We start from the raw sequence: 27,523 nt of genomic DNA, 5'->3' as shown, positions 1-27,523 counted from the left end.
TTATAATGCTCTAAGCTTAGCAAGACCTCTGCTTCAAGGTCAGCCGGTATTGATCCAGTGGGATAAAACATCACGGCAGTCGCCCACGTAAATAGACAGGGCGGCACAAGAAGCAGGAGGGCAGTGGCAAAAACTGCAAGGACTTTTCGCTGGGCGGAAAATCATGTGATAGCACTGTCAGCAGTTTTTCATTCCGGGAATGGAAACTGGGAAGCAGACTTCCTCAGTAGGCACGACCTCCACCCGGCAGAGTGGGAACTTCATGGGGAAGTTTTCCACATAATTGTAAACCGTTGGGAATTACCAAAGGTGGACATGATGGCGTCCCGTCTGAACAAAAAACGGGACAGGTATTGCGCCAGGTTAAGAGACCCTCAGGCAATAGCTGTGGACGTTCTGGTAACACCGTGGGTGTACCAGTCGGTGTATGTGTTCCATCCTCTGCTTTTCATACCTAAGGTACTGAGAATTATAAGACGTAGAGGAGTAAGAACTATACTCATGGCTCCGGATTGGCCAAGAAGGACTTGGTACCCGGAACTTCAAGAGATGCTCACAGAGGACTTATGGCCTCTGCCGCTAAGAAGGGACTTGTTTCAGCAAGTACCATGTCTGTTCCAAGACTTACCGCAGCTGCGTTTGACGGCATGGCGGTGGAACGCCGGATCCTAAGGGAAAAGGCATTCAGGAAGAGGTCATTCCTACCCTGGTCAAAGCCAGAAAGGAGGTGACCGCACAACATTATCACCACATGTGGCGAAAATATGTTGCGTGGTGTGAGGCCAGGAAGGCCCCACGAAGAAATTTCAACTCGGTCGATTCCTGCATTTCTTGCAAACAGGAGTGTCTATGGGCCTCAAATTGGGGTCCATTAAGGTTCAAATTTCGGCCCTGTCGATTTTTCTTCCAGAAAGAATTGGCTTCAGTTCCTGAAGTCCAGAAGTTTGTCAAGGGAGTATTGCATATACAACCCCCTTTTGTGCCTCCAGTGGCACTGTGGGATCTCAACGTAGTTCTGGGATTCCTCAAAACACATTGGTTTAAAACCAGTCAAATCTGTGGATTTGAAGCATCTCACATGAAAAGTGAACATGCTCTTGGACCTGGCCTGGACCAGGCGAGTGTCAAATTGGTGGTTTTTTTCTCAAAAAAGCCCATATCTGTTTGTCCATTCGGACAGGGCAGAGCTGCGGACTCGTCCCCAGTTCTCTCCCTAAGGTGGTGTCAGTGTTTCACCTGAACCAGCTTATTGTGGTGTCTTGCGCCTACTAGGGACTTGGAGGACTCCAAGTTGCTAGATGTGGTCAGGGCCCTGAAAATATAGGTTCCAGGACGGCTGGAGTCAGGAAAACTGACTTGCTGTTATCCTGTATGCACCCAACAAACTGGGTGCTCTTGCTTTTAAGCAGACTTTTGCTAGTTGGATGTGTAATACAATTCAGCTTGCACATTCTGTGGCAGGCCTGCCACAGCCAAAATATGTAAATGCCCATTCCACAAGGAAGGTGGGCTCATCTTGGGCGGCTGCCCGAGGGGTCTCGGCTTTACAACTTTGCCGAGCGGCTATTTAGTCAGGGGCAAACACGTTTGTAAAATCCTACAAATTTGATATCCTGGCTAAGGAGGACCTGGAGTTCTCTCATTCGGTGCTGCAGAGTCATCCGCACTCTCCCGCCCGTTTGGGAGCTTTGGTATAATCCCCATGGTCCTTTCAGGAACCCCAGCATCCACTAGGACGATAGAGAAAATAAGAATTTACTTACCGATAATTCTATTTCTCGGAGTCCGTAGTGGATGCTGGGCGCCCATCCCAAGTGCGGATTATCTGCATTACTTGTACATAGTTACAAAAATCGGGTTATTATTGTTGTGAGCCATCTTTTCAGAGGCTCCGCTGTTATCATACTGTTAACTGGGTTCAGATCACAGGTTGTACAGTGTGATTGGTGTGGCTGGTATGAGTCTTACCCGGGATTCATAAATCCTTCCTTATTGTGTACGCTCGTCCGGGCACAGTACCTAACTGAGGCTTGGAGGAGGGTCATAGGGGGAGGAGCCAGTGCACACCACCTGATCCTAAAGCTTTACATTTTGTGCCCTGTCTCCTGCGGAGCCGCTATTCCCCATGGTCCTTTCAGGAACCCCAGCATCCACTACGGACTCCGAGAAATAGAATTATCGGTAAGTAAATTCTTATTTTCAGCGTTGTTTTCGGCTACACAAATGGTGCATTATTCCTCCGTGTTATCACTGGTTTATTGGTTCAGTACACAGAATGACTCCCTCCACTCTGAGTAGATACAAGTCCCATAGGAGCCTTTCCCGATGTGTGACTCTGGCTACACACCCTTCCAGGCATAATATTGTTTATTTTCAGTAGAAATTAGCAATGTTTTACTAGACTGAAATCCTGTGAAACTATTCGAGTGGTCTTCAGTTTGCCGGCTGTCGGGATCCCGGCGCACAGTGTACCGGCACCGGAATCCCGACAGCCGGCATATCGACACTTTTTCTCCCTCTTGGGGGTCCACAACCCCCCCTGGAGGGAGAATTAAATAGCGTGGCGCGCCACCGTGCCCGCAAGGGGCTCATTTGCGGTCGCCCAGCTGTCGGTATGCCGGCACCGGTATGCTGGTCCTCGGGATTCCGGCCGCCGGCATACTCGACTACACCCGAACTATTCAGCTGACTGAACCAGCCATCAAGAGTTACTATAAAAATAGGCTTCTTTTGTTGGATTGTGCCTATAAATGGTGGTAGATCTATCAAGCTGATAAGGTGAGAGCTATAAAGTGTAGCAGTTGCCAAATGCAACCAATGGGTTTAAACTAATGGGTTTATCTAGCACAGTCTATGAAATGGCATAAGCTGATTGGTTGCTTTGGGTAACTTCTCCTCTTTATCTCTCTCCAATGCTTGATACATGATGTACAATGATCAGCTTACAACTTTCTGTAAGCCGTGTTTAAATGTGATTGGGTATATATGTATATATCAGTGATGTACAGACAGGTGAGGCAGTGCCTCACCTGCCTCCCTTATCTACTCATCTATGATCGAAACTCACCAAATTTCCAGCAGTATTTGCTGCTGCACTTGTATAATTCCCATATAGACCCTCAGGTTCATATATGTGTGTAAATCTGTCCCTAGCCATTTATCACACTGCAAGTTACTGATACATATTTATAATATATGTATAATATTTAATATAAGATACTCCAAACTGTATTCCTCTATACTTTTATATACAGGGAATTTAAGTTCCTATTGCAGCAACAATTGTAACTACAGGTTGAGTATCCCTTATCCAAAATGCTTGGGACCAGAGGTATTTTGGATATCGGATTTTTCCGTATTTTGGAATAATTGCATACCATAATGAGATATCATGGTGATGGGACCTAAATCTAAGCACATAATGCATTTATGTTACATATACACCTTATACACACAGCCTGAAGGTCATTTTAGTCAATATTTTTTATAAATTTGTGCATTAAACAAAGTGTGTGTACATTCACATCATTCATTTATGTTTCATATACACCTTATACACACAGCCTGAAGGTCATTTAATACAATATTTGTAATAATTTTGTGTATTAAACAAAGTTTGTGTACATTGAGCCATCAAAAAACAAAGGTTTCACTATCTCACTCTCACTCAAAAAAGTCCGTATTTCGGAATATTCCGTATTTCGGAATATTTGGATATGGGATACTCAACCTGTATTGATATTGGTGTATTCATGCAGGAATTTTGCACTGCAGGTGCGTTTGTGCAACTTCATTAATGGCTCTTTATGACCACCGGTGTTATGTATTCATCACATATGCACAGCTCACCATCTGAAAATCCGATCATGTTGTGCTGGGTTAGTGATTTGTCAGTCTGTTCCCTGTAAACCAACAAATCTTGCCTGATGTTAATCCATTGAAGAATTAGAGTAGCATAGAATTGTTATTCTTTGTTCATCTACAGTGCTATAGTCAGGTTTTCACAGTGTGTTTATGAAGGTAGATTAATCATTTTGTGCTGTGCTATACATAGCTGGAGGAACGGTGTTTGTTGAGTCGTGAAGTACCAGACGTGTCACTATGGAAAGTCACACCGAGAAGAACACCCAAGGGAGTAAAGACTTGCTGCAAAGTGGCCGGCTAGAGAACAGCAGGGGGTGCCAAGATTTGCTAGGTTGTAAGAGACTTCTGTTTCATTTGCAAGCAGGTAAATGCTGAGATAACAACTGAGTGACCTCAATCTGTTCTTTCTATTAAACTGTAGGGTTTACCTATTCAACAGCAACCCTAGAGCCACTCTCCATGTAACTGCAATGGGATGTGCTGGCTTACATGGAAAGACTGATTCCATTTATTGTGATATTGTGTCTAGGTTTCGGGGGGGGGAATTCAGATAACTTTAGCCCGTTTTGTCTTTGCCAGAATGATTTTACAGAGTTTAATATCTATTTTGAATAGGCAACTGTTGACCCTTCAGAGGCTGGTAAATTAAAATTCCCAGCATGCCATTTTTCAATATAATTATGCTGCATTTAATTGGAAACATGAAAATTTTAAAGACATTCTGCAAACTAAAGGATAATCACTTTCTTTCAGACTATGTAACGAGTTGAAGAGTTGAGAGCACAGTGTAAAAATATGGTTTAGTCTGAAATTAGTACAGTATTAAATGTATGCAAATTAGATTGGAGCCTGCACACTAAATGCACTCTCCAAAAATAGTGCGACTTGCCCCAGTATGTGAATTTCCCAATTTGTGCAGATCACCGTGGTTCACTAGGAGACTACAAGCCTATCACTTTGCAGCACACTTCCCCTGTATAGTCTAATGCAGTATATACAATCTCCACTTTTCCTAGCAGCTTTCTCAAAGACACAGGGGGGAAATTACCTGGCAAATTACCTGGTGTGAAGAGGTGGTAGACTTGTGCTTTAATGCCCAGTGGTATTCAATTAGAGTCCTTTGTCTTGCTTGATAAATAACCCTGTTATCGGGATTGAACACACATAATCCGGCATAAATTCCCAGACCTTTGTGTTAACATGATTTGGGCACCCGATAATGAGCTATTTTTGGTAGATTTCTTTTCAGGTCTGACCAAAAAGAAACCCCTGTTCAATGCAGCCTGCAGGCTTTCTTCGGGGATTAATTGAATATCCCCTGGATATCATTGGCATGTGGGAAATCACTGTGGCTAATTGATCCCCCCCCCCCCCCCCATTATCTTTTTTTTTTTTTTGGGGGGGGGATGTTTGATGTATTTTCATTGAGTACTGAATGATAGGTGGTGTCTAGAATTGCCCTCATTTTGAATGCAGTTTAGTAGAAATCGACTGTTACTACTTTTGGAATACAAAATAATTTTTTTATTAATTTAGTACTGTGCGGGACAAGTGCATGGTATATAAGCATTTCAGCATAAACAAACATGACACTGAAATAAACATCAGGGTGGCCGAAACTGAGGGCTAGGTGCCAGTGTAAGGAGTTTGGTGTAGGAGATAGTCTAAGTAAGAGAAGAAAAGTACATGATGGAAGAGGACCCTGCCGGTGGAGGCTTATATTCCAAAGGAAGTGACGTTTTTGCAGTGTCTTGTGTGAGATACGGACTTTTTCTGAATGTGTTTTAAATGTTAACAGCCGGATTTGGATGCAGATTGAATGTATGAGTAAAGGATAACATCTAGGATGTGGGCTTGAGGGGTAGGTTTCATATAAAGAAAACCCTTCCAAAACAATCTTCTAATAGGACCTAGGTAATCGTACTTCAGCGGCCAGGCTCCCAGCACTGTGATAACTCCCCAACCCATCCCCCCTAAAGTTTTCTATATTATAAACATGTATGTTAATGAGTTATATAGGAAATCCATATAAAATGTATATAGAAAATCTGAATTTATAGATTTACTTGTAAAGAATATATTCTTGACCTAATTCCATAAAAAACAAACAAACAGTTTTTGTACAGGATGAGCCAGTTAAGTGGGTTAGGCAATCCCTCCCCATCACACATGCCATCTACTGCTAATCTCCCTAATGTCCTTATGCTGTATGCCTAGGTGTAGCCATTAAGTATTGCGCTTCCTGGTGTGAATAAGATGTTACCGTAAAATCCTTTTTATTTGGTGAATTGGTATTTGTCGCTCAGCATCAAATGTATCTATTAGTCACAATTTGTACAGAATCTAGAAGAAATGCATTTTTGGGGGGGATGTGTTTTCAACCATTTCTGTGTGATTAATATCTGCTAAAAACTCTTGCCCTCCTAAGCATGCTCGGAGATGTGATCATTAAAAAGCAGCAACATTGGATTTTTAGTTAATTGTTTCCCTGTAATTGTCTTAATATATCTGCTAACTTTATACTCTGTTCCGAAACAACAGAATGATTCCACAGTTCCAGTAACGGGTTTTCTTACCCTGTTACTTCAATCCGCACTGATTGTTTTATAGAATATCGTGACTGAGGCTGGATATTTTTTATATGAAATGCAGATATTGCTATGTGTGTAACCTCATTGTTGTACATTTTTAGTTTTCTAGTCCATCAGTTTTGTTAATAGATCAGTTTCCTGACCTTTAACTTCCATCCAACATTTTCTTTTTAATTATGATTTGCCAGAGAGAGAGAGATTTATTTTTTATGTAAACAAGGAAGACGGTTATAGTTTTCTAGTTTAGTAAAAAAAATTTTTGGGGGAGAATCATTTTGCACTTTCAGATACTGTATTTAGAATGGCTATAAGATTACTCTGAAGATGTGCCTTTCATTATTGATCTTTAAAGCTGGACAGTGCTTTTTAATGATACATTCTTATGGTTAAAAAAAATGTACTTGGCAAGAACATCTAGAGATGGAGGCGATTCGCAAGCCTACAGCATCTCATATAGGTTTGATGCATCTAAATGTAGTATAGCTGTATTAATGTGTCAGATATTTATTTGCTTCTGTTTCTCTTACTAATGATGACAGTCAATCCATTTTTAACGACTGTGCGTATATATTCTGGTGACCAAGAGCCAAGTTATAAATGTTGAAAACTCTAGCTGCACCTGTTACTTTTATGTCAATATACAGTATATGCTACTTGTTTGTTAACAAGCTGGTTTAGGAACTTCCATAGTCAATGCGTTACACGATTTTCACTGATATGTCAGAGCAGTTCCACCCGCATGTCTGCCATGTCTTTAGAGACGTGCGAGTGCACCGCAGGGATTGTAGAGGGTGAGCTAGAAATGTATGTGTATGTTTTGAATCACATTCCTGTCTTAAATTAGAAACTCTTCAAGATCAGTTGGCATTTTTGTTCCCCTGCAAACTCTTCCATGAGTGACCTTTTGCTCCTGCCAGCTAATTAAACATAAATTTAAGTTTGGTGTTTTTAAAAGTTGTGTGTATAGCAAATAAGTATGTCCCAGTATTTCCTGAAATTTAACTTAAAAGTGTTTTTTTTTTGTCTTATATTCACTGGTTTCTGGTAGGCTCTTTTTTTTTTTTTTTACTTACGATACGATGAACTCCCGATTAGTCCGTGTGAAGAAAACCTCCAATATTCCCGCGTATACACGTTTCTTCCGATCCTCTGATTTATTTCTCCTATTGATAAGAAGGAAAGATCATGTCTTTATACACACCATGCAGGTTATTTGTACAATGTCTGCCTAATCAAGAAGACGTATCTCAAGACTTGTCAGTAGATCGGTCGTCGGTGCGTAAAAACACTGCAAAATTTTTACGATACCATGACCAGATTTATTGTATCTTATGAGGCTCCTAGAAGATGTGATCAAGCAATTTTTTTGTAGTTCCTCTCTTCAGTGAAAATAAATATTGCTGTCGTAGGGTCAATGTACAAAGCAATCAGAAAGCACATTGTTTGAATGCCAGACACAGTCAATTTGCTACACAGACTCTCAGACAGTCTGCACAGCATGTGATCGTAGTGGGGAGAAGAAGAAAGTCACAGTGCAGTCAAAGCTAAGTGAGGCTTTCCGCTCACTACGTTATGTGCCATGTAACTGTGGTTGCCATGGGAGGCACATGTCACTTGAAAATCTGCAGATTGATAAATAAATAGCTGTTTGAAGAAACAAAGGAAAACATTTAACTTTCAAGCTGCTTATGGTTTACCAGGGACTTGAGTTTAAAAAATTATCAAAAAAAAAAAGCTTTTTTTTCCTCATTAGACTTATTTTGCTAGAGTCTAGAAATCAGTAACTAGATCCTGAATGTAACCTCATTTTGTCTGTCCCTGTTTTACTGATATAAAAGCATTATAATGACATCAGCAAAGTGTAGATTTTGTTGCCCCTCCCTCTGAGTTGTAATTTAATTGCGGATGTTTGTATGAAAAATTCAGTTATCTTGTATGTAACCTCATCAAGGACATGAGCGAAATAAATATTGAAGTAATGTGCTACTTCTTGGTGCTAATTAAGCACAGAAATTGATCTCACTCTGTAGCTTTTGTCAAAACAACAAGCGTAGGTTTTCAAATTAAACCACTGATAACCCAATGTTTTGTGTTTACCATAAATCCTTTCAATTTACTACAGGACCACTAATTAAGCTCAAGTAATAATTAAATGTAAAGCTAAAGACCCTAAATAAAAACTTTATTTTAAAAATAGTTAACACTTAACTCATTAAGGATGTTCCAGTTACAAGGGGCAAGTCTTGGAATTGGGCCAAAGTGAGTAGATGCCATGTTTTTCAGTAACTGATGGGAAGAATTCGGTGAATAGGGATTAGTAATATTTGTATTAGGAGGGGGAATGACCCGTCTTCTGTGTTTAATATGCAACATTAAAACTTTGCTTTGGGGGGATGAGATTATTTTAATTAGATGATGACATGGAAAAAGCATATGTCATGCCTTGTGGAAGGGTTTTGAATTTAGGGTCTTGTCCTCAGACTTTTAAAGGGCCACATTTTGCATGTTCTATTTGCACTCGTTCCTGAAAGAGCACCTCAACGAATTTACACACACGTGTACACCTAAATACTTGAATATAGAAATTACAGGCTCTTCTTTCAGGATAGTGACCTTACGTTACACTATAGATTTTTGGTGTTCACATTTTTCCTACAACAAAGTGCCAGTTTTTAAAATCACCTATTAACATTTTTCTTTTTGGTTTGAGCGGAATTGAGGCTTGGAGGAAACAGATGCAATGTCACTAATACGCATTAAATATTTGGAAATTGATGTATAACCTGAGATGGGTGGAGAAGTAATGGCTTGGGAAGAAAATGGTCTAAGTGAGTTTGGTGGTTTTCACAATGTTTTATGCTGACTCTTAATGGATTTAGTGAAATATAATATACCTAACACATGCTGTTTATTAGAGTACCTGTAATAAGCAAGCATTTGCCTTTTTGCTGTGAATCCAAATTAGTTTTATGTATGTTACTATGTAGTCTGAAAAAATAATATATACAGGCTATCTGTTATCAGGCCCTCTAATTATTCAGAGACATGGCACCAGTTTTGTTTTTCGAAAGGATGATCAGGTACGAAGTCGTCGTCATGTAAGTTGCCAGAAATTTTTGTCAACCCTGGGTAGTCAGAGTAATAAAGAATAACAATAAGTATCAAAACCTTACACAATTCAGAGTCTTTCTTCATCGCACAGGACAGCCCCTGTTAATGCATTATGCCTAAAGTAAAATGATTGTCCCCAAACCTACAGAGCAGAACAGAATTTGTTACTGATTTTCTCCAGAGGTTATTTTAATGACACTTTTCTCAGACTGTATTTGTTAAATTAAGCTGGGTACACATTAGACGACATGCAAATGATACGATTCCGCTGATAGCGTACACACTGGACAATTTGCACCTAGTAGTTAGCAACCTTTTCAAAGTTGAGCTGCATGTACAGAGGACCTCGCTAGCGACCTGCAGAAATGCGTACACACTGGTCGTTAAATCAAATTTGGCATAACGATGTGCCGTTATCAGCAAATTAGTTTAAAGTGTCGTCTAGTGTGTACCCAGCTTAAGACTTTTAAAGCTACTCTACATAAGAAGTACTGAGGAATACAGTGGTGTACTCATACACCTTTGCTGCAGTCACGCCAAACAGCCCCGCTTGGCATGCCAGGTCGCGTGAGAGTCACCTGGTTCTGGGCATCTTTTTTTTTTTTTTTTTTTTCCACAGAAAATGCATCTTAAGGTGTGTACACAGGGTGCAATTTTTTTTAACGATTTTGACTATATAGTGTGTATAGTCCTTGCGATGCTGATGCACGGTCCCGCGGGATTGGCATTGCAAGGAAAAATAGACTCTGCAGGCAGCCCAACATTGACTATATCTGTGGGGCTGGGCTCCGGCCACATCGAATAGTCAATGGGGGTCATTCCGAGTTGATCGCTCACTAGCAACTTTTTGCAGCGCTGCGATCAGATAGTCGCCGCCTATTGGGGAGTGTATTTTGGCTTTGCGAGTGTGCAAACGCTTTTGCAGCTGACGGCACAAAAAGTTTTCGGCAGTTTCTGAGTAGCTCTGGACGTAGCCGCTGCGATCACTTCAGTCTTTTTGGTCCCGGAATTGACGTCAGACACCCGCCTTACAAACGCTTGGACACACCTGCATTTTTCTGCACACTCCCAAAAAACGGTCAGTTGACACCCACAAACGCCCTCTTTCTGTCAATCACCTTGCAATCGGCTGTGCGAATGGATACTTAGTTAAATCCATCGCCCAGCACTGATCCTTTTTGTACCAGTACGATGTGCCTGCGCAATGCGGTGCATACGCATGCACAGTTTTGCAGAGATTTAACCTGATCGCAGCTCTGCAGAAAGTTGCTAACGAGTGATCAATTTTGAATGACCCCCATTGTCGGGTTGTATAGTGCATCGCACCGTGTGTACACGCCAATAGTTATAATGCAATGTGACTAGGACCCATGAGAACACTGTGCTGATTAATTTGATATGACATTTGTATATATGTGTGCCACTGAGTCTCTGAATCTGTACACGTAGTGCTACAACGTAACAGCGGCAGCATGCAAGTACTATTCTGCTCCGTATACAAACTCGGACATACACAATATGCAAGTGTCATATATCACATTAATCCGCACAGTCTCCTCATGCATCCATTTTTCACAAAATAAGATGCCCGACGTCAGCAGAGTTGCACGATACTTGACAGCTTCCTCACGCCAGGTATCTTGCACTACATGGCATATTGAGGCTGGATGTATAAGGAAACCTCTATCTGTGACAACTCGTATAATGTTATTGGGCTCATAACTTCTCCCCCCCACCTGGATGTTCTACTTCTGCTGACTTCACACTCTGGTAGATGTAACCTAAGCAGTGCTCCCAGATGCCTGCCTCGGATGGTTCCTTCTTGGGCAGGGAACACCACATGGATCTGATCATTCAGTGCATGTGATATGACACACGTTTCAGTCACACGTATATGTCTTAGATCACTGTATATAACCTTTGTAGTGATCCCTAGCTATAGTACACTGCAATTTTCCCACTTTGTGTAATATCTTCTGGCCTGGGCAGATCCGAACATTAAACTTTTATAAAGCTTTTACCATCATAGGGAAAACAATACCTATCTATGAAACTAAGTAGTGCATTGTAGTTATGTTTGTTGTACTGTTCTTAAAGATGTACTACCTTTTTGTGTTTGTGTGTGCAAACTTAGTTGTTTTATTTGGCAAGGAAAGGTATGAAATATTAGTTTTTTATTGGTAAATGTTATTTAATTATTCGTTTTCAAAGACTGAATATTGTCACACTGTGACATTGGTCTGGATACATGTAGGAATGATGGAGTTGTTTGTTAATCCACCTGCTATGAGAAAAAGTCTTCATTAAAGCTTTCTCTTTTGCAATGCCTGCAGAAAATGAGATGGGTTACTCTGAGTTTGAGCAGCAGAGGGTTGACTTAAACCCCAATGCAGTTTCACCACTTGGTTGGCTAATATTTAAAAACAAAAATGTCACCATAGTTGTAGGTTTTTTTTTAAAATAAAATAATGTAAATAGCTAATGGAACTCTGGGTTAAATAGCTGCTGTTTACGTAATATAATCATTAAAACAAATCCACAGGTAAACCATTTTCCTTACATTTCTTGCTGTACTTTACAGCCAGCAGTAGGGGGTGGGCGATATTCAGGATCGCTCATTACTTTTGGCTGGGAAAGGGGGAGAAATCAGGGTGCAGTCAGCTCAGGTTGGTGAGCAATTTTATCATGATCGCCTATCGCAGTGATGGCTAACCTTGACACTCCAGCTGTTGTTGACCTACACATCCCAGCATGCCCTGCTACAGTTTTGCTATTTGGCCTTGCTAAAACTGATGCAGAGCATGCTAGGATGTGTAGTTCAACAACAGCTGGAGTGTCAAGGTTAGCCATCACTGGCCTATCGCAAACAACCCCTGAGCTCGGGCTGCAGGAGGATGGTCTTCCTGTGGCCACAGGTGAAGGATCAACATTCTGTAAGCTCGCTAGGGGGAGGGTGCCACTGCAACCAAGGGGCCGCTTGGGTGTGCTGATCCCAGCGGCTGCTGGAAGATTACCTTCCAGCAGCTACCAAGAGGAACTTTTGACACGGTAGCACAGATGCAACTGTGTCGGGGGAAAGCCCAGCTTTGGAGTGGTTACAATCTGAAGCGACCACTTCAGGCAGTTGGTTAAAACCTAAGGTCATGACTCGGGGTGAATAACTTTGCAGTGAATGGGTTTAATGGTTTTTGTCTTTTAAATAAAGATTGTTGTGGGAGTGATGGTGCTGGTATTTTTGGCTTGGCCTATTGTGTTAAGTGATGTTGGGAGAGGATTATTCACAACTGTTTAAGGAGTAGTGTTCTTGCTTGAGCCTTTTTGTTTCCTGTAATCTTTCTCTCCCACCCTCCCCAAATTTGTAGATCATGGTGGTGGTTGTTTGGAGTGTACTATGTCTTTTAGATTTAGTAATTTGGTGTGTGATCTCCTTTAGTTTGGTGATACTGATGACCCTAGTTGAGTACAGCGACACTGTCTTTCTGGATGAGTACACCATAAATTGCTTCACAGGGAGAGTGGTTAACCAATGAATGTTATCAGAGTTTGTTTTACCATCCTTACATTTGCCATAATACCATTTTCTCTACCTTTTTACCCCTCCATCAATCTTTTTGTGTCCATACATTTTGACCTTTTTTTTTTTTTTTTTTAATTTTTTTTTGTATATACCCTGTATATGAAATTTTTCTGATTTAAGGTTTAGGATACAGGTATTAGTTTGCAAAGGTTTTACTGGAGTCATCAGCCGTTTAAAGAGATTAAGAGCTGGATGTAATGCTGCCCGAGTTGGCCGGAGATGCGGGTTGCCGGCCGATCTCGGCATTACAGCCGGCCCCATGTATTTATTCCTTGGTTTTTATAGTATTATGTAAAAGTACACAAAACCTCTGCTTTAATTGCAGATGTCAGGCAATATTGCCATAGAAGTCTGCAATAAAAATGTCTATTTTTGTTAAAATAAAAGCCTTTGTTATGCTAACGATTCTGTTAATCAGTGTTGACTTCTGTTTTCTAATTTTGTTATTTGCAACACGCTTTTGTACTTTTGATTAATTTTTTTTGTCTGTCGCTTGTTGTAATTTATAAAAATGTCTATTTTCTACAATATATAAATAATTTAGCTGCAGTGATTGCGTAGACTAATTGTGAAGTCCAGCATGAATCAAATGTTAATCTAATCATTCTGTTTGAACTTTAAACTTTCTAAAAATGAGCCATGCTTTGTAGAATTACTACTACTGTTGTGAAACTTTTAAGCAAGTTAATGAAAATATGAAATACTTTAAAACAGTGATGGCTACTCTGGTACTCTTCAAGGTCAAACAATACATAAATAACCTCAACAACATATAAGCAGAAACTTGTAATTTGTATTGAAAGTTGCCAGCTATAGCAGAGAAAATTGACAATTCAATGACTATTTAATTAGAGGTGATGTACTGTTTATACCTGCGTCTCACTGTTATGAAAACGTTGGAACACCGGCAATGGCAACCTACATTACCCCTCAATTGCACATGGTCGTTTGTGGGCCCCATAGGAGCTTGTATTAAAATGCACAGTTAATATATTGGGGGATATTTAATTGTTTGAAAAGTCAGATGGGTGTCTGTTTTTTTCCTATCTATTAGATAGGAAAAAACAGACACCCAACCCACTTTTCAAACAATTGAATTCCCCCCATTATGTTAATGTATGCACATATTATGTCGGCATTGCACTTAATTGAATCGGCCGCTTAATCTTCTGGGATACCAGATGTTACACCAGCTTTCAAAAGTTAGCTGTACGCCACAGGCACAGTACAGTTCTGTATAACTGGTTTCATCCATCAACATGGAGAACTTTATTGTGTCCCATAAGCAAAAATATCTGTCAGCATAGTAATAAAGACAGATTACAATTTTGCCACATACTGGTGCATAACTGGGCCTTCCTGAAAATATCTTGCCTCGCTTTGATAATTAAGTAGGCAGGATTTACGCAGCTCTTTCCTGTGGCGTACATATGGCAGCTGCAGTACGTAATGCATACTACATTTTTCCCTCCTCTGATGTCCTATGTGTTGCAGGATCTGCGTGACCTCCCTGTGCAAAGGCATATTCTGGGAAGGTCACGTGATGTGGGAGTTGTCTGTAAGGCAAAGTGGAAGATCAAGTTCAGTTTAATTCTGTGTTGATGAACCATCAAGTTGTGCGGGGCAAAAAGCATACAATATGAGCTGAGGTAGATGGGACATTAAGCACAGAACCGGAACAGAGCCCAAGGCCGCCCTTACCACTAAACATGTAATGTCACGTGTAGGTGACGAGGGCTGCTGGTAGGAGAAATTATAGAGCTGCCCTTCTATACTTATTCGACACTTCTATACTTATTCTACACTTATTCTATACACGGGCTTGTGGGGCAGCGATAGCGCAAGCCCCCAGGTCCCTGCATCCTGGGCGACAGCACTGTTTGGCACACTCACTGATTAAGCAGGAAGTAGTTGGGGCCTCAAGTGAAGGGTTGTTAGGCTGTATGCTACCCAACATTACATTAAAGCATAGAAAATCAAAGTACTGGAAAGTCTTTAAAAACTACCTCTGAGATATCATCACATACAAGCTTGTTGGGAGAGGGGTTTCTTTTAGAGTAAGTCTATACTGTCCTGGTGGTTCAAGGAAAGGCTTATTTTGTATCGTTAAAGTAGTTGTTGCTTAACCATTTAAACAAACCATGGATCAAGAGGGAAATGTGCTGCCCACTCTGACGCAGTTTCATTTATACATGGAGCAGTTTGACTTCCGATGCTAAAAGCAAAAGTACTCTATGGGGTATATTCAATAAGTGTCGGAAGCTGCCGTCTTGTCGGAAAGACAGCAGCTTCCGACAGATTTAGGTCGGAAGGGGTTCCAACCTATTCATTAGGGGCTGTTTTTTTCCAACAAGTCGGGAATTCCCGACTTGTCGGAAAACACGTGGATCAGCGGAATAGCCGCCAATCCGCGTGCTTCTGTCGGAAACTGGGCCAAATCCGACAGGTTTTGGCCCCGTTTCCGACCATCTCAATCAGACTTTAAAAAAGTCGGATTGAGATGAGAGAGCTGAGAGGAGGAGACGGGGGAGAGCAGCGGCTACACCAGCGTAGCAGGAGGATAGGCCACCGCCGCCAGACCTCATGGCAGCATCCACCCGGCTCCAGCAAGCGGGACCTTGACATCCTCAATTTTGCTTCTTACTTTCTTATAGTGGTCATTTCAGTTAGGAGCGAGTTTGCGAAAGCAAGATTTTTTTCATTTAAATCTGCATTAATTTGCGTGAATGCGCGTAACCAATAAATGAGAGATTTGATTAGAAAAGGCAATTTGTGGTACCTGTGGTGAGGTTGTGCGTCTTTTCTACAAAAAATGATTGGGAAAAGTGCATAAAGGAAACCACCCTGGACCCCAAAAAGTGGCAACTGAGATTGCTAGATCATATAGAAGGCTGTAAGTGGCCATGAGGAACGTACTGGAGGTTCTTAAAAGATGTTGGCTGGTTTTTGCACTTGTAATCAGGGTTGGAAAAATGATTGCAAGCAAGTGATTTTCATCAATTAAAATCATTCTAGCACATTGGGATACAGAAAAACACCTGAATAATGATTTTTATAGTCTCTAAATACCATTTTGTAAAAAGTTGTAATAATCACTTTTAGTTCTCATTTGCAAGTCCAAAACCCCTCTCCCATTAAAAACCACACCTCCACATACTTTCCCCACATCATTTAACCCATTATTGAGCTTTATAGAGAAATTCACCTGAAAATGGACATGTCTTTATTGGCCAAATTATGCTATTTAAACCCCTCCCAATGCCGGATTATTAATTGGCAGGGGTGCACAAGAAATTCTGCAATGTGGGCCTGATTCCGGTTTGTTAGCAAAGCAAAAAAGCACACAACTGGGCAAAACTATGTTGCACTGCAGGTGGGGCAGATGTAACGTGCAGGGAGATTTACATTTGCGTGGGTTATGTTCAAACTGAAATCTAAATTGCAGTGTAAAAATAAAGCTGTCTAACATTTGTCGGCTATATGCAAAAGCAACCAGTATTTACCCTGCACAGAAACAATATAACCCAACCAAATCTAAATCTCTCTGCACATGTTACATCTGCCCAACCTGTAATGTAACATGTTTATTTCCCAGTTGTGTGCTTTTTTTTGCTTTGCTAACAAGCCTGAATCAGGCCCTGTGTCCTGACATTTTTAACTTAAAATAACTGTTTTGCATACCGTTACACCTGCTCAGGGGGTGCGCACAAAAAAATGCCAATTGCCTCAGAAAAAGCAATGCGAGTTGGGTATTGAAATGCAGATTGCAATTTGAGTTTGCGTGAGAACGGCTTGCAGGACCCAACTTGCACCTTATCGAATTGACCCCATACTGTACTATGTACCTGGGATTATTTGTTTTTCTTGCAAAGGAATTGGTATAAAGCCGAAGATTTAACAGAACAATGCATGGTGCTCATATTGGGCCTGTGTTTTGCCTTTTTGTCTTAGATTTTGTGCTTTTATTTTCTCCTCAATTTTGCTAAACTTGACTCCATTATACTACTTTTATGTAAAAAAATTTCTTAGTTTGTTTTTAGGGCCTGATTTTATGTTTGTAAGTAAAGCATATTATGAGACAACTGTGCAAAACAATGTTGCACTGTTGGTGGGGAAGATGTAACGTTCAGAGAGATTTTAGATTTGGGTTATATCAACCATGAGTCAGACACATACAGTAGTGTACTAGGAATTTAGGATTCGTGGAGAAACAGCTAAGCCGCAAAGTCAGTGGAGCAATAAACAAGGAGATCTGGAGCTATTTGAGGCAGGGCCTTCTTATCGTATGGGTTCAATGGGCAGTTGCCTAAGGGCCCCAGGAGTATAAGGACCTTATGCTGATAGCTGAGGGTCCCCTTTTGCCAGGGGTACCAGATATTTGATATTCGGCACTGGGGAACCGGAGATATCTGACTTCAATGCAGTGGTCCCCACCCGAGCCTGTTAATTGCTTTTCCCAGCCAGATATCTTGGGTTCTGTCTGACTTATGGGCCCTACAGACTCGGCGATGTGCTGCCCAGCCGCCGATACGGGCGACCCGGCGGCGGGTGGGGGCAGTGACGGGGGAGTGACGTTTCTTCACTCCCCCCGGCTCCGTAGACTTGCAGGCAAATATGGACGATCTCGTCCATATTGGCCTGCATACACAGCCGACAGGGCATCAGCGATGAACGAGCGCAGGGCCGCGCATCGTTCATCGCTGGTGCCTCCACACTGACAGATATGAACGTTATCTTGTTCATTAATGAACGAGATCGTTCATATCTTGCAGTATTATCGCCCAGTGTGTAGGGCGTATTACAGTTTTTCTAAGGGTATATTCCAAAATCTGGAACTCTCACCTTTCGGTGGCAGCTTATCTCTACTATGCCCAGAACCAGAGATATCAGCCTTTGAGCAGCTGGTCCCTGCTCCAGCTCCAGATGCCTGGTATGCAGTTTTATATTTTCATCGGTGGATTGCTCTGGCTCCTGAGCTCTGATCCCCAAGTCCCCCAGTACCTCCTGAAAGGTGGGACTCCCTAGTTTCTTATTCCATTGAAAGTTAAGAAATCTATTTCCGGGAACTGGCGATATCTGCAGTCAAGCTGCCCTCCCACTGGAAAAAGATGAATATTAAGCCCACTCCACTATCCACCCCTCCATTGCATATTAAACACCCACTACCACCATGGAAGTCATGTACCAGGGCCCCTTCACTCAGCCCAATGCCCCCATCTACAGTTTAGTGTTCTCCCTCCCGCCCCATCTCCCACCATCTGTGCAGTAAAGGAGTATTTAGCAGAAATTACTGCTCCAGGTCCTACATGTTGAGTGGAAGATAGAACACCGCCTGCCGCCCCAGGACATCAAAGCTGCCACTGATAGTACCCCCCACCCCTACCAATGGATGATGGGTAGGGGCCTGAGTGCACGGCATTGCCCAGGGGTCTACACTGCTGTTAAGACGGCCCTGATTTGAGAATAGGTGATGTGGACACATCTGTAGTTCTTTGGCGTTTCTCGTGCAGTATTTTTTGTCTTCGGCTGCACTTTCCCTTATTGTATAAATATATGTCACATAAGTCATAGGGAGCCGTAATGATAATTTAATTCTCTTAGGAAAAAGCAGTAGATTGTATATGAGATGTGAAATCAAAATGCCTGATAATAAAAAAATCCTTTTTGTTTTCTTTTACCATAACTTATTTAAAATAGCAGTTCATTGCATACTGCTCTTTATAATTTGTATAAAGCAGTCTATGTTATCTTGCTATCCAGGGGCCTAGCAACTCCGTTACATTAAAGCTTGATGTTTCAGTTCTGGGGCATGTTATAGTCACTGGAGTGGATAAAATGTTCTCCTAGTCTGAACATTAATGCTTCAAATGGCAATTACTACCCATAATTATATTTGTCCAAGTTTATCTGAACCGGGGGATACATTGGAGCCGCTGTGATATGTTTAAATTAAACCAGTTTAATTTCGTTTCTTTAACTCCTGTTTGTGCTTGGGTATATTTATTTTCTGCTTTGCATATATTTGCTGATTTTGTATTTTGTGGGTCAGTAATCTACCACCAAATAGAGTTATAAGGATTTTAAAGTAATCTAGAAGTTACGTGATTTTATACAAGGTTGCAGGCCCTATGTTTTTGTTATTGCACAGGTTAAGAGATTGCTTGTGGTATCCAAAATTATAAATATATATATATACTGCTCAAAAAAATAAATGGAACACTTAAACAACACAGTGTAACTCCAAGTCAATCACACTTCTGTGAAATCAAACTGTCCATTTAGGAAGCAACACTGATCGACAATCAATTTCACATGCTGTTGTGCAAATGGAATAGACAACAGGTGGGAATTATAGGCAATTAGCAAGACACCCCCAATAAAGGAGTTGTTCTGCAGGTGGTGACCACAGACCACTTCTCAGCTCCTATGCTTTCTGGCTGATGTTTTGGTCACTTTTGGAAGCTGGCGTTGCTTTCACTCTAGTGGTAGCATGAGACGGAGTCTACAACCCACACAAGTGGCTCAGGTAGTGCAGCTCATCCAGGATGGCACATCAATGCGAGCTGTGGCAAGAAGGTTTGTGGTGTCTGTCAGCGTAGTGTCCAGAGCATGGAGGCGCTACCAGGAGACAGGACAGTACATCAGGAGACGTGGAGGAGGCCGTAGGAGGGCAACAACCCAGCAGCAGGACCGCTACCTCCGCCTTTGTGCAAGGAGGAACAGGAGGAGCACTGCCAGAGCCCTGCAAAATGACCTCCAGCAAGCCACAAATGTGCATGTGTCTACTCAAACGATCAGAAACAGACTCCATGAGGGTGGTATGAGGGCCCGACATCCACAGGTGGGGGTTGTGCTTACAGCCCAACACCGTACAGGACGTTTGGCATTTGCCAGAGAACACCAAGATTGGCAAATTCGCCACTGGCGCCCTGTGCTCTTCACAGATAAAAGCAGGTTCTCACTGAACACATGTGACAGAGTCTGGAGACGCCAAGGAGAACGTTCTGCTGCCTCCAACATCCTCCAGCATGACCGGTTTGGCAGTGGGTCAGTAATGGTGTGGGGTGGCATTTCTTTGGGGGGGGAGCACAGCCCTCCATGTGCTCGCCAGAGGTAGCCTGACTGCCATTAGGTACCAAGATGAGATCCTCAGACCCCTTGTGAGACCATATGCTGGTGCGGTTGGCCCTGGGTTCCTCCTAATGCAAGACAATGCTAGACCTCATGTGGCTGGAGTGTGTCAGTAGTTCCTGCAACACGAAGGCATTGATGCTATGGACTGGCCCGCCCGTTCCCCAGACCTGATTCCAATTGAGCACATCTGGCACTTCATGTCTCGCTCCATCCACCAACGCCGCGTTGCACCACAGACTGTCCAGGAGTTGGCGGATGCTTTAGTCCAGGTCTGGGAGGAGATCCCTCAGGAGACCATCCGCCACCTCATCAGGAGCATGCCCAGGCGTTGTAGGGTGGTCATACAGGCACGTGGAGGCCACACACACTACTGAGCCTCATTTTGACTTGTTTTAAGGACATTACATCAAAGTTGGATCAGCCTGTAGTGTGTTTTTCCACTTTAATTTTGAGGGTGACTCCAAATCCAGACCTCCATGGGTTAATAAATTTGATTTATTAACCCATGGAGGTCCATTGATAATTTTGATCCATTGATAATTTTTGTGTGATTTTGTTGTCAGCACATTCAACTATGTAAAGAACAAAGTATTTAATAAGAATATATCATTCAGATCTAGGATGTGTTATTTTAGTGTTCCCTTTACTTTTTTTGAGCAGTATATATATATTTGTAATTTTTTTTTTTCATAGCTTTGATTTGAAACTAGACGCTTGTGTTAGAGCGAGACTACATATTGTAGCAAAAGTTAGAAGCCAGTGCCAAATGTTAGGATTCAGCAGTTGTGTAATGTGAAATATGTGAGCCAGACATAAAAGAAAACTGAGTTGTATGAGCACTATAACTGTTAACAGGTTTGGATTTGCAAAATACATCTTCTATTCTGCATATAAGCATAGCTTGACAATGACCAGAATGTAAATTAGGACAGTTTTATATAATGCTGCCAGAAATTAGCAGAGTCACTGCCACACGCCAACCTGGTACCCAGTGCCCTCGCACACCACCCTGGTAGCCCAGTGCCCTCGCACACCACCCTTGTAGCCCAGTGCCCTTGCACACCACCCTGGCAGCCCGCTGGGTTTGCACACTACCGTGGAAGTTGAGCACAACTGGTGTACACTGTGCTGTCCTTCATTGCTGTGGATAGGACTCCTTTAGTACCAGATAGCGTAATTTACTGTTCCAGGCAACATGCCATAAGGCTGTGCTTTAAGTCACTTTAATATAAAGGGGTGTATTCAGTTAGTGCTGGTATTTCCGACAGTCGGAAATACTGGCACTTTTCGACAGGAATAGGAAAAAACAGTGCTTGTCGAAAACCATGTGGATCAGCGGATCCACAGGTTTTGTCGAATTCGCGGGCAAACAGGTTTTGGTCTATATTCCACAATGCTGATCCGACTTCAAAAAAGTCGGATCAGCATTGTTGAGAAATGGGCAAAACCTGTTGGAATTGCCCGAGAATTGAATACTGCACTGTCGGGTCCTCTCCGTCGGAGAGGATCTGACGTGCATTCAATTCCCCCATCCTCATTCATTGCATAACTGGTGGAAAACAGCACATCTCTAAATACTGGAAACTCATCTTAATGATTCTACTCGTGGTGGAAGGATGAAGGGAACAGCAGCCTAGATAGCTGCCCAAGAGTCATACGGCATCCCTAGGATGTGCCTGTCACTCAGCTTTTCGGACTTAGTCCCGATTCCTTCTAGTGATCTGCTATGGCACTGCTGGGTCTGTAAATTTGGGACAGGCGGCAGTTTTACATATTTATGCCATATGTGCATTCAATTGCAAAAAGATAGCACCAAATATACAGGATCTTCGATCTCTATATATAAGTGACAAAAGAGCAACTCGCCAGTTACATGAATGTTGTTTACAGGGATTTGTATATATTTGTCACTAATTGTATTTTGATTAAGCTCTTGATTGTGCTATGATACTATGTGCTATGGTGTTGTGGTACCATTATTAGTGTAAAGGTGCATACAAACTGGGCGTTTTTGCCCAGCGTGTATGAACAGTGATGATCGCTGACATCGCTGGGCTGAAAATCACTTTTCCCCCCTGCCCAGCGATGTCAGCGGGGGTGAACGGCTTTCCATAGCAAGTTGCTATGGAAAGCCATTCACCCAGCCGTTTATCTACTGGTAATACCAGTAAATGAAAGGTGACGCTGGCGATGAAGCGGGAGCGTGCATCAGCGCTCATCACCGGGGCATATACACTGGGCGGTTTTGAGCTGAAAGCAGCTCAACACACCAAAAGTGATCTGCTTTCCGCTCAAAATCACCCAGTGTGTATGGGCCTTAACTTGCACAGATGCAGTAGCCCAATAGCACAGCATTACCTAAATGATTGCTCAGATGCTGGACATTATTGTGTGTTTCAGTGTGGTTATGCTGGATTACTAAAGGTTAGGCATATGGCTGCCATTAGATGTAGTCCCTACTTTTAATTCAGACCTGATCGCTGCTGTGATTTTTCGCACAGCGGGCGATCAGGTCTGTACTGCGCATGTGCCGCAGCTCGCATGTGCATGCCATAAATACGATCGCCATTTCAGCCCAGCGATCGAATCAGAGCACAAAAGGGATAGGGGAGATGGGGTGTACTCTGCACTAGCTGGACAATTGATAATATTAAATTATGAAAGAAGAACCCAGATTAGTATCCGTCAATAAATCAATCACGAATTGCTGGATGTACAAGGGTGCAACCAGAGACAATTGTATTGTACGATTGTACAATTGTATTTTCAGCGATCGAATCAGGCAGAGGCATTCACTGGGCGGGAGAGTGTGGGCCGGCAGCGCTTGGCCACCGTCTTGGGGTGCGGTACGGGCAACGCTGAAATGGCCGGACCGTGCGGAGGGCGGGCCGCGGCGGCTGCGTGACATCACATGCAGCCACTGCGACCCGGAACACCGCAAAAAAGTTGCCTAGCAGCGCAGCAATGCTGTGCAGGTAGGGACTTACTCGCCGCTTGCGCTAGCATCCCCGCCGTGCGATGCTTTCACACCCGTGCGGTGGGGGGGGGGGGGCGGGCCAGACATGCGGGGCTGACTAGTCCTGTGCTGGGCGTCCTCCCACATATCAGGGTGGCTGATCGTAGCTGTGCAAAATTTGTACGGCTACGATCAGGACTGAATTAGGCCCTTGGATTGAGCGAGCCCTGGAGGGGAAAATTATTTTCTTCCGAGAAACAAATGTTCTTAAAAAGTCTTTTTACAAATGGGCCATAGGAGTGGAGCTTTCCAGATAAACAGCATGTTTCTTTATCTCACACATATCTCGTGATCTCTTTATTTTCTGGGAATTTGAGGGTTTGGCCAGACAGTCCTGTCATTTAGTTTTAGTGGAATAGCTTTTTGTGCTGGGGTATTCCTTCCCCCTGCTAAATGTCGTTTGCGTAACAAATGTTTCTGCTAAGAGTGACCTCAGTGTTTTGAATCTGCTTTTTCAGCTGTGTGTTAGCCAATCTCACATAACCAATGATCAGTGCTGAACGTTCCTTCTGTTTTATTTTTATCTACTACTCACTAGCTTCTAACCCAGTACTGAACCTCTTAAAGAACCTGAAATACATGCTGCTTTATATAAAACACCTACAAATAATGTTCACAAATATTTACATTAAGGGGCCTATTTACCAAGCTTATCGACCCCGTTAAATCATGCTTTAACATTAAAATAATTTTAAAATGATTTACATATCCTTGAAAATAACCAAAAGTCGAAACCCAGGAGATATCAAAGATTATACCTTATGTTCATCTAAATAACACAGGAACACAGTTGCCGTTATCAGCAATGGGGACTTCCTTCTGGAACCAACTTGCTGTACTAAGCATTTCAAAGCTTGGAACTGTTAACTAATGCCATCTTCAAATGGTGTTAGCCCACTTGTCCCCATGAAGGCATTCTTACCAGGGAGGGTTCTTCTGATGGGATCAGTATGCTTTGCTGATGGACGTGATGCCGGCGGTTAGAATACCGACAGCGGCATCCCATCCATCACAATACCGACAAATCCCCAGTATGCTTCCTAATATTCCTCCTTCCCTATTCTAACCCTAACCCTGACCCTCCCCGCTTGTTGCCTAACCCTCTCTTCCCCCTCTTAAACCTATCTCTCCCCTCTTGATGCCCTCCCCTTCTATGTGCTTAACCCTAACCCCCCCCCCCCCCCAGTCCCTAACCTTCCCTGCGCTGCAGCCTAACCCAAACACCCCTTCCTTCTGCAGCCTAAACCTAACCCCCCCCCCCCCCCCCCCCCGTGCGCAGCAGGACGACAGTACATTCTGCTGCAAGGACATTCGGGATGCTGTCTGTCTGTAATGTGATGACGGCATCCCGATTGGCGTCTGTATCCTGACGCTGGCATTGCGTTCTCCCTCGGGAACCCGGTATCGGTATATTGACCATTGGGATCCCGTGTGTCCTAGCAGCGTCCATGCTCCTTCCCTGGAGGGATTTGTAAAATGATACTGCACATGTGCAGTGTTATGCCTGGTCATGAACAGCGTTTAGAATAGGCAGTAAAGTGAGAACTAATCTTTTATTGCCAGCCTTTTTGCTGGGATAGCCTCCTATTGGAGCCACTGTCCCTGCAAGCATTTAAAAAATAACCCCGAAAAGTAATTATTGCCATGATATGCCCCCATTGCCACCAATGATAAATAGGCCCCTTAACCCTGCCAGAACGTAACATATTTGACATTTATGTACATTCTTGTACTGTTGTGTAAAAGCTATTCTATAAAAATAACACAATATAGTTATAAGAAAGTAGGGTAGAGATATATCACTTTTATGCAGTGTTGAGTAAAAAATGTGGTATCATTTTGTTTTGTTTTTTTTCAGCTGATAAGTGTCCACCAATGGAATTTCTGTCTTAAGTCAGCTGTTTTATAGTAAAATCTCCCCACCCCAATCAAAGTTTCATCTCAAACCTCTTCAGTTCTGATAACACCCTGAAAACCTTTTTCCATCCATATTTTACAAATGTTACTATACACTCCTATTGTATAAACCTTTATTTCTGCATTTATAGAGAACATATTCTATAGGTAATTGTATGGTCTACTTTAACGTTCTGTCTTTTACAAATGTTCATCCATACATGGGTGACAGCAAGTACTGTGATACTGTAATTCTCCAAATGCCATTCCAGCCAGAAGACATGGATTGCATACTCTAGTTCTTCACACAGTCCGATTTAACCAGTGATGCAAAGAAAAGGTTAATGTGTACATAGGTTAATAAAGGATTATTATATCATATATTTATATGACACTAAAAATGAAAACTGGGTCATATGCATTTATACATTTTGTATGCAAAGCCAGCAAATGTGAGACTACGTCTCGCACGAGCTCTGTAATCTGTTATAAATCTGCTTTTGCAATCTATGTTGAGGCATCCATGGCGGACCATATCATTACTGTGTTCTGTTGCCAGCTAAAAATAATCTCTAAATACAGCGTATACCTAGTAACGGAGGTGAAGTGAGACTCTCTGAAGAGCGTATAGAAAGCCTCTAATGTGTCACCAATAATTCATCACCTTTTGTAAGGTTTAACTAGTTAGAAGGAGCTGCACGGCTCACTAGATCAGAGGAAATTAATTACTGATGTAGTAAGCTGACTCAGTCAGAGATTTGTGGATAGTGGGGGGAATTCAGACCTGATCGTAGCTGCAAATTTGTTAGCAGTTGGGCAAAACCATGTGCACTTGCAGGTGTGGCAGGTATAACATTTGATGAGAGAGTTAGATTTGGGTGGGTTATTTTGTTTCTGTGCAGGGTAAATACTGGCTGCTTTATTTTTACACTGCAATTTAGATTTCAGTTTGAACACACCCCACCCAAATCTAAAGGGAGGTACTCACGGAGCGATCGCTGCTTAAAATCTAAGCAATCTGACTAGATTGCTTAGATTTTAAGCAGCGATCACTCCGTGTGTATCCCTCACAGCGATAGCGATGCGCAGCCCAGCGCATCGCTATCGCTGGTGATAGACCTGCAGTGCACATGGTTTTGCCCAACTGCTAACAATATTGATGCTACAATCAGGTCTGAATTACCCCCAGTGACCGGTACTCTTTCTTCTTCTAAGGCCAGGCTGAGATTTTAGAAAATCCACTTAGGCCCAAGCTTGCAGGGATCGTTTGCTGCCCCCTGTTTAATAAATTCAGCACATTTCTTTCTATATCTCTGCTAGCATAAACATGGGTCATTTCACATTTCTGGAAGAATACTTTACTCTTTATAATATACAATTTTTTCTTTTGGGGTGTGGGGGGGGGGGAGGGGGGTTTTTGATGTGGAAAAGGAAAAACAAGAGTGGCTGATGTGAGCTGAAAAATAAATTTACTGGAAAAATTCTAAAGCTTACAGTATGTTATTTACTTCAGCCTATGTGGGTACTGAAGTATAAATATTTTCCACATGTTATCAGACATATTTTTATGTTCATCATCAATGGTTCCCAATTTGTTGTGAGTCATGGCGCCCTAGAGCAGTGGTTCTCAACCTCGGTCCTCAGGTACCCCCAACAGGTCATGTTTTCCAGGTCTCCTCACAGGATTGCAAGTGAAATAATTTGCTCCACCTGTGGGTCATTTATAATGTGTCAGTGAGTAATGAATACACCTGTTCAACTGCTAGGTGACCTGGAAAACATGAACTGTAGGGGGTACTTGAGGACCGAGGTTGCGATCCACTGTCCTAGAGTATCTGAATTTTTTTCACGGCACCTCTAGGCCAAAAGTTTCTTACTGAAAAATTCTGAAAACGTATTAAATATTACATTAAGTAAATTGTGTTTATATGTCATCCTCAGGTTCCGTTATGTGGTGAGGGACAAGATTTGCTTCTGTTTGTTCACATATTTTATGATTGGCAGCCACCAGCACTCCTTTTGCCTACTGCATTGACCATAAATCATTGTAATTGTTCCTGGGGCACCCCTGTAAGTGCCGCAAGGCACTTCAGGGTGCCTGGCACACTGTTTGGGAACCACTGTTTAACATATTAACCTCACACAACAAATATTTGTAGAATAACTGAGTGCTACTTAATGCCGTGCACAAAGATGGAGGTGTTCCAAACCTTCAAGAGAGATAAAGTGGAGACATTGCCCATAGCAACCAGCCAGCTTCAAGCTATCCTTTATCTAGCCAGTCTGTAAGATAACAGAAGATGATTGGTTTGCAAGCATTTGGAAAATTTGCGA

At 42.3% G+C, this 27,523-nt stretch overlaps 1 protein-coding gene across 6 annotated transcripts in view; it reads left to right on the top strand.

Moving 5' to 3' along the window:
- Positions 1-27,523, top strand: part of DIP2C (disco interacting protein 2 homolog C) — an 820,289-nt gene that overhangs the window by 50,437 nt on the left and 742,329 nt on the right. The window contains exon 1 of one of the 6 annotated variants that reach the window (XM_063921927.1): positions 4,064-4,228. The exons of the other annotated variants lie outside the window; for them this stretch is intronic. Coding sequence (XP_063777997.1) covers positions 4,102-4,228 — 127 coding nt within the window. The 5' untranslated portion in view covers positions 4,064-4,101. Of the gene's footprint in view, positions 1-4,063; positions 4,229-27,523 lie in introns of those variants that run through there. 6 annotated transcript variants of the gene reach the window in all.

The sequence above is a fragment of the Pseudophryne corroboree genome, chromosome 5, assembly GCF_028390025.1.
Source record: "Pseudophryne corroboree isolate aPseCor3 chromosome 5, aPseCor3.hap2, whole genome shotgun sequence".
NCBI lineage: Eukaryota > Metazoa > Chordata > Amphibia > Anura > Myobatrachidae > Pseudophryne > Pseudophryne corroboree.
This window is presented reverse-complemented; position numbering and strand designations above follow the sequence as displayed.